Source organism: Lutzomyia longipalpis, chromosome 3, assembly GCF_024334085.1.
Source record: "Lutzomyia longipalpis isolate SR_M1_2022 chromosome 3, ASM2433408v1".
NCBI lineage: Eukaryota > Metazoa > Arthropoda > Insecta > Diptera > Psychodidae > Lutzomyia > Lutzomyia longipalpis.
This window is the reverse complement of record NC_074709.1, coordinates 19,418,977-19,427,163: the sequence shown is the minus strand read 5'-3', so window position 1 is coordinate 19,427,163 and position 8,187 is coordinate 19,418,977. Positions and strand designations below refer to the sequence as shown.

Genomic DNA, 8,187 nt, shown 5'->3' with positions numbered 1-8,187 from the left:
CAAGCTTCCTGTACGTCTATATGAATCAATATAACCTCACATCTGTGGCAAAAACTAAAGTGAGGTTATGTACGTTGTTAGGTGAATTTTACGAGAAAAAAGTTCACTAGTCAAATGAAAATTTCCTTGCTCTGTTCTGAGCTTTCTGAGTCATTAAATCCAAATTAATTTCAAGTTAAAGTGGAAATAAATTAACAGATTGCAATTTGCGTTTTAGCTCTGGTTATTTTTATGTATCATCGCAGATTGATTTTGAAGGGTGTCTATAATTGAATTTTTAAAAATTAAAATGTTAAAATTAAATTGAAGAGTAAATGAATTTTCACAAATCAAATTTTCAAAATTATTTTGAATTTTTTGAAGTATTTTTAAAAATATTTAATTAACTACCAATGGCATTGAATTCTATCAAACTTTATGTGATAAAATTTAATTGAAATTAGTCATAAAATATTTCTCAATGACCATCTAATTTTGTGACTAATTTCAACAGAAAATCTTCTTGAAGTGCTTGAAATGTTTGACTCAAGATTTACTCACAAATTCTGTAGAAATCTTCTAAAGATCACGGACGTTTTTTTTGACGACAAATTCAACAAGAATTGTACAAAAACTTTAACATTTAACAAAATAATTAAGATAATTAGTGGAAAAGTTTGTGCAATTTCTTGCTCTTTTTTTTCTCTCTTGCAAATCGCATAGAAAATTTCAATGAAATACCCTTGTGCATGGGAATTAGTTATCATTCACAAATTATTCGAGATCACGTCATTCGTCTTGCAATAACCCATCAATTTGACGAATAAAGGTGGTATTTTTTGGGAAAATTTGCACTTAGAGGTGTGCTCAGAGGGGCACCTTCCTCACAATTTTAGCTTATCACAATGTAAAAAAAAAAGAGAAAAACTTTGTTTCTAATGATAAAAAGAAAACATTAATTAGAACAGAAGGTTAGACGCATGGACTGTCTTTTTACCAGAAACAGTGACATTTTTAAGTAAGAAAAATTTAAAACTTGTAATAAAAGTAAATTAAGCTGAATTTAGAACGGAAATTGTTAAGTCTAAGGGGTTTTTTTTCTCTCAAATCTTAATTAGCGCAAAAAATCCTTTTCATATAAATAGAAAAGAAAATGAAGAAGTAGTTCCATATACGCGAGGAAGGAAGAGAAGAAGGAGAAAAAAAGGAATATTTAAATGTTGAAAAGTAATATTAATATTAGTTTAGTTGTAAGATGAGATAGGTTGAAGAGAAAAAGAGAAGAATGTAGTATTTATTATCATGTACTTAATTTATTAAAATTACATATATTCCCACCAATATGGGAGTTTTTCTTTCCCACCCAAAAGATGCTGTGAACGAAGGAGAAAACCTTGGAGTTTAGAGAGAAAAACTCTCGTTTTTTTCGCCAAACACGAAATGGATGAAAAACAGCAGACAATGTATCATAGAATTGATTGATAATTTCATAAAGATAATTTTATTTTTCGTCAAATTAATTAAGGGTATTTATTGATGCTTTTGCACATGATTTACCGCACCTTTTTTTCCTCAAATTCTTTCTCTATTTTCTTTTTTTTTTACTTAATCAAACACATTACATTTAATTGCCTTTTTATCTTTCATTTTTCCTTCTTCATTTGCAATTACATTTCGTCAAATGGCACAATCTATTTTTATTTACTTTTTTTTTAAATTTTAAAATCATTTTCATCCGTTTCACACACAAAAAAACTTCCTACACTTCCCTTATGTATAATTTTTTCTTGCTCTTCCATCGAGCTCATTTCCTCACGTCTAAGTTTTTTTATTTACAAAAAAAAAGAAATATTTAGTAATTTTCCTCAGAATTTTTTTTAAGGGTGATCTCTGTGTGATTTTGCAGTTAAGGAATAATTATTTTTGCATAAAATTTCGTGCAAATTTTAAGACTGCGAAATACGGTAAGGATTTTTAGTTTCTTTAACTATCTCACTAAAACGTCTCACAACAAAGTCACAGATATTTACACAAAAAAAGAAATGAAAGAAGAAGAGGAAAAACTCCGTGAAAATCCGCTCAAGAGTGATCTTCGGTGATCTTATAAGGAAAAAAAAGGGAAAGCTATGGGAGTGAGAAGCCTTTTTCTTTAAAAACTCTCTTAGAGTTTCTGAATGATGTCGAATTTCTTTTTAATATCTACCGACTCACTCTTGGGATCGTACTTCTTCCGTGCAGCCAATTTGGCTCTCAGTTCAGCGGCAGTCATCTGCAAATTGAGACCTCCATCGCGCGCACTTCCGGTCGATCCGCCACTGCTCACAGAATTAGTGTCAGCTTTGGGTGTTGTACCATTTGTGGTGGATTTTCGCGGTTCAGGACTACTATTGGTCACAATGGGGCTCTTGGGGGCTGACACGGGACTCTCTGCTGCTGCGTGATTAGTATGCCCATCAACTTCCTCCTTTTCACTGTTCTTCCTACTCTGCTCCCGGGGACTCTCAACTTTTGGGCTTTCAACCTTTTTGGGACTTCCCATCACTTTGGGACTTTCCACGTCCTTGGGTCGTTCGTCATCATCATGCACCTCCTTCTCTTTGCTATTTGACTCACTATTCGTGACAATCTGATTATCCTTGGTCACCTCAATCACCTCTGGATCCACCACAAGGAGTTTCACCTGCAACATACATACAGATTAGCATTATTACATAAAATCGCCATGACTTAATAAAAATTTCATGAATCCATTAGATGTTAATACTCCAATTTTCCTCTCTTTCTCTCTCTCTCTCTCTCTGTATTAATTGTACCAGAAAAAAAAACACAGAAGACACCAAAATATATTCAACTAAATGGACTACTGAATAAATCAAATGAATGCATTATGGGGCTTTTTTTGGGGAATTAATTCACAAGAATTCTCATTGCTCCATTTTTTTATACTTCACTCCACTCCAACTCCAACGACTTTTGAGCTCAATGAATTTTTTTTAACGAAGAAGAATCATGCTAGAATGTACAGGAAAAGTCAAATTGTTGAACATTTTATGAAACTTTTGTCTATTAATAGGTTTCCATCGTTCTGAATTTAATTCCAATTTTTGGTTTTTATTTTCAGAAATAAAATGAATAAAAATCATTATATATTGCCTTTTAGATGATTAAAGGTTACTTATTAAATATTTAATTTGAAATTCAAGGATAGGTTAACATTTCTCTTTTTTCTCTCTAAAAATATATTTCGAGGGGATTAATTGAATTGAATAATTAATGAAACATTCGGAAATAAAGGAAAATTAACAGAAATATTGGAAACTTCGCCCTCTTTTTTATTTTAAGCATTTAATTTTGATAAATAACCCTAAGATTTTTTATATTATTAATTAAGGATTAAAATCACACCCTCTTATTTATTACAGAGGCTAAAATATGGCAAAAATCAAAATTAAAGAGAGAAGTTTAAGTATGGAGAAAAATTGCAAAGTTGTTCATTCTTGCTTTTCCTCATGAAAAGCTTATCTTTCATTATTATTTTAATGCAAAGAAAATGAAACGATAAGAGCTCAATTTAGGCTATAAATTCCCTTATTCTATCTTTTCATATTTGCACAATTTCTTAGCGCATCGTTTTAGATCAAAAGATTTGCAAAACAAATATTCTTTGGATGTCTTTAAGGTCAAGAATTTTAACTAATTTTTTTATTTTAAATACGAAAAATATTTCTGTGCTATAAAGGCATTAAATGAGGTGAAAATTTAAATATTTCTGATAATTTAGCAATGAAGAGAGAATAAGAAATAGAAAAATGACATTATGCACCGAAATAAGGAGAAAGAGATTCAAAATGAATTTCTTCTTCTATGAAATTAAAACAGTCGAGAAGAGCTTGGTCATTTGCCGGAAAATTGTAGAGAAAATCACTAATTTCCCCTACTAAAACTTCAATCTAAAGTGACCTATTTTTAGTCTTCTGAGAATCTTCATTTGTGGGTCGTTTAAGAGCCATTATAATGATTAAATGAATAATTAAATATTTGACCCAATGTTCCTATAAAGCACCAAAACTCACTATAAGGTGGAAAATTCGAGAATTTCCGTTCTTAATTTAATATTTAATCTTGTTAATCTTATAATTTAGCACACAATTGCTTTCAAATCAAATGACTTGTAGCATTTTTAGCTCACTTTTGAATTAAAATCTCCTGTAAGAAGTTCAAAAAGTTAATTTAATATTCTCTCAGGAATTAAAACTATTGAGAAAAACTCGCTTTTCTTTTCTTCTTTACTTATACCTTTCAGCAGTTTAACATTAATTAGAAAAGATAAATTGCTTTGCACTGTTTTGACTTTTTTTATTCTATCGAAAACATAAACAAATAGACACTTTATCTCATTCTATTTATCTATTGTGAATGACGCAAAGTTTCACCTTGGACTGGAAAATTTTCATAGTATTCTCAACTTTTTTTCCGGAAAATTATAAAACTTTTCTTTAGTATCATCTGACAATGTTGCAGAATAATGAGAATAATAATAAAAACGAGATTTTCTTCCTTATTGTGCTATATTTTACGCATATTGTCCTTTGCGTAAAGTTTTTTCAGCTTGTTTGTAAAATTAAGAAGTTTCCGAATCTCTTTGGAAATTTTTTTCAATATTTTTCATATTTTAGTATTTTTACTTTATAAGTTAATGTCTTTCATTAAATAAATGAGTTATTTTTAGAGTAAAGAATAAATTGAAGGAGTTTATCCGTTTTTGTATGAGAAAATCACCTCATTAGATGAATCAGATAAATTCCTTTTGCAAATAAGTTTGAAAAATGAGTATAAATCGTACGTAACGTCAATAAATTTAATTAATTAACAGTATAGGTATGAATCTCTACAGTTTTATCTATTTTTAGATGTAAATCGCACATATTCCTGAATGTTTTTCAATTAAAATAAATTATAACGAGCTTAAATTATAACGAGCCCCGGTGGTAAAGAGAGCTAAAGCACCACTCAATACCACTCATCGCTGGGGTTGTGGGTTCGATTCCCACAGCGGCTTGCCGTTTTTCTGGCCTAGTGCTTCCTTCCCTTTCTTTCCTTTCTACTCCACAGCTATTCCTTTCCTGCTCGGACGATTTGTGCAACTACGAGATGGAGCCAACATCAGCATCAGTGCCATCTGTAGGGCGGAGGGACAACAGTAGCCACCAGTGTCCATAGCTATGCCGGTCCACCAGCGATAAATGTGCAGCTGCTAGCAGTCAGTGCCTGTGTTTGCGGAACTTCCTGTATGGGTCGGAGCCAATATCATCAGTGCCATCTGTGGGCGGAGGGACGACGCTGATCATGGAACTGCACTGTGGTTCATAAAGGCGAAAGAGTGCCAATGCTAGCAGCCAGCGCCTGCGATAGTGGAACTTCCCGTGCACCATCATCTCCGACAGGATCTTCCCTCCACCCAAAACAGTCTACCGCGACTAGGTGTGGAGTAATCTTCCGAAAGTTCTACATAGTTAGTGCAACTTAGATCAAATAGAATTTGTGAACAGTGTAGTAATGTGTAAAATTGTAGGAATGAATAAAGAATTATTATTATTAAATGACTTAAATTACTTTAATTACATAATATTTAAAGAAAGGAAAAGGCAAAAAATCCTTTCAAAATACACAAATTAAATTTGAAAATATTTAAATCGTTGAATTAACTCAATACCTACCTATTTATGAATTGCAATATATTCATAATTATTTCACAGAGCTTTTTAGTTTTTAAAGAAAATACGGAAAGCTCCACAAGAAAATTTTTCTTCTGATTTATTCTTTATCAAACAATGCAACTAATCATTCTCTACTAAATAAAATCTAAATTGACTTATAATCCTTAAGAAAAACTCTTTTTTTTTAAAATTATTTTTCAGAACTTTTTTCTACTGAAAAAAAAATCCCCAATGAATAAAAAAAAATAATTTGAATTAAATTATTAGAACTGTCTAGAGAGCTTTGTGTGATGAATTTCAAATCACAATTTAATTGAAAAATAAATGCTAAGCTCTCTTCTTTTTAATATTTTAATTGAAAATTGTTTTGCCCATTAAATGGAAACAATATAAAAGAACAAAATGCATTTTCTTTCCACACTCTTATTAATATTTCCGATATTTCTTTAATATCAAAGTCCAAAGGGCTTTTCGCGACCAAAGAGGAATATTAATTCTAATTTTATGTGAAAGCGAGTATTTTATTGGAACACCAAAGTGTCCCAAATAAAAAGTTAATTGAACATTCAATTTTAGATTAAATTATCGATTCAGCCACAGAAAAATTCACAATTTAGAGCGATGGATTAATTGGAGCAGGACGTAGAGTGGAGTGGAATTTTCGGACGAGTACAGCACTCTTAAGTGATTCAAATTGATTTTTTTCGTTCACAAATGAATTTAAAAAAAAATGCGCCAAATGGGAGGGACCCACCTCATTGGGATTGGCTTTGATGCGCTGGACCACCTGCTTGTGGGTTTCGGTGCCAATGTTAACGTCATTCACTTCGATAATTCTATCGCCCTGACGGAGACCAGCCATTTCAGCTGGAGAATTCTCATCCACCTTGCCAATGTACTGGCCGGGCTTTCCCTTCTCGGCGTGCAAATTGAATCCGTACCCATCGAAATCTTCGCGCTTAACCACAAGGCACACGCGTGGCTTCTTTCGTGCCTCCGCAGAATCCACTGCACTGCGCTGACTATCTGCTGACATTGTGTGGTTTTGGGTTTGTCTCTCTCGGGGGAGCTTCACCGTGTGCGCCTCTTTGCCTCACTGCCACCCAACACTGACCGATACACTCAAAACCACATTCACGAGCACGCGATCAATTGATCGGGGAGTATAAACTAACACTGATGATGATGCTGGACCACCGCTGATCTCGGGACAAGATCACTTTTTTTTATTAATTCTTTTTTTTCTGCTTCAAATTTTCAATTTTTCACGAATTTTCACAGATTTTCTCACTTTTTTCTTCTCAAAAACTCTTCTTCACACACTCATTAAATTCCCGCCAAATGTGAATTTTAGCTTGAGGCTCTTTTTTTATTTAAATAAATAAATTTATTTCAGTTGAATGATGCAGCAGCCTTTTGGTCCGATGTCTGTCCTCAAACTGACTCACTCGATCCTCTCCTTTTGTGATCTTGTTCTTCTACTCCAGACAGTTCTCAGTTGGTCACACACAAAAAAAAACAACTTAACAGCACAAACCACGTTCTCTCTCGCTCATTTGACTTTTTTTTCTATGCTGTTTTATATGGACTCTCGCTTTGCAAACTTATTTCATGGTTGATCGAGAGAACAGGAGGATCGGATCTTTTTTTTTTGCTGTTGCCCAACAGGGGAGATGCTGCAGAAAGATGCTGCAAAAAGGCACGACTAGAAGCGCACAAGAATTAAAAAATTTCGTTACTCAATCCAAGACCACATAACACACCTGAATGGAAACGAGACTTGAATACCTGGCTAGCTCAAGCTGTTGCTGCCTTTTGCTGGAACCCGAATCACTCCATTAGCCAGAGGCAAACTCTCCGTGTTTTTTCTCTCATTACTTCTCAGATTTTCTTTTTGTTGTTAAAATTCTCTCAAAGCGCGCGGTTTTGCCTTTTGGAAATTCCTATGATGATGAGAAAATTCTTTTCCAAACAGCCTGATTAGAATTTTCCGCCCACAAACTGCAAAGAAAATGAGGAAAAATGATTTTTATTTGAAATAAAAATCCAACCCTGTTGCGTGTTCCATCATTCTCTCACACGAAGAGCCATCATATACAACATCGGTGTGTTGTGCAATTGTGTAAAATGAACATAATTTTTATTAGACGGCAAATCGAAGCCACGACACACTCATTCAGGTGAATCGCGCACACACATCAATGTGCAACCATTTTTCCAATCAACAGGGTGATGAGGCGGAAAAGTTTTCTGAGAGAGAGAAAGAGATGTCCCCCCTCGAAAAAAAAGGTGCATCGTGTGATCATTTTCTTAATTTTATATGCAGATATTGCATAAGAACAACTGCATTCAAAATAAATTTACATAAAAATTGAAAAATTATGCTGAAGATGGGAATTTCCTGGAAGTATATTTTGGGTAAGTAAAGAAAAAAAATGTGCTTCTCTATATCATGAATCTAAACCATGGGGATTGAGCTTAATCTTTGGAT

At 33.2% G+C, this 8,187-nt stretch overlaps 1 protein-coding gene across 3 annotated transcripts; it reads right to left on the bottom strand.

Annotated features, from left to right (window-relative positions):
- Positions 1 to 1,457: 1,457 nt before the first annotated feature.
- Positions 1,458 to 7,564, bottom strand: LOC129792497 (Na(+)/H(+) exchange regulatory cofactor NHE-RF1). Of its 3 annotated transcripts, none has more exons than XM_055831593.1 (3): positions 7,485 to 7,564; positions 6,451 to 7,401; positions 1,458 to 2,659 (listed from the first exon to the last, which is right to left on the bottom strand). In XM_055831593.1, the coding sequence occupies exons 2-3, from the start codon at positions 6,730 to 6,732 to the stop codon at positions 2,141 to 2,143; spliced, it is 801 nt and encodes a 266-aa protein (XP_055687568.1). In that variant the 5' UTR covers positions 6,733 to 7,401; positions 7,485 to 7,564; the 3' UTR covers positions 1,458 to 2,140. The 3 variants fall into 3 exon arrangements, with proteins under 3 accessions (XP_055687568.1, XP_055687567.1, XP_055687566.1); XM_055831592.1 differs by having other exon boundaries at positions 7,460 to 7,531; XM_055831591.1 differs by having other exon boundaries at positions 6,451 to 7,508.
- Between the last annotated feature and the right edge of the window lie 623 nt (positions 7,565 to 8,187).

Bases quoted from the DNA above. Each gene is read 5' to 3' on its own strand.
- LOC129792497 (XM_055831593.1), bottom strand. From the start codon at position 6,732: ATGTCAGCAGATAGTCAGCGCAGTGCAGTGGATTCTGCGGAGGCACGA. The intron at 2,660-6,450 runs GTGGGTCCCTCC...TGTATGTTGCAG, and splicing joins TCAAAGCCAATCCCAATGAG to GTGAAACTCCTTGTGGTGGA.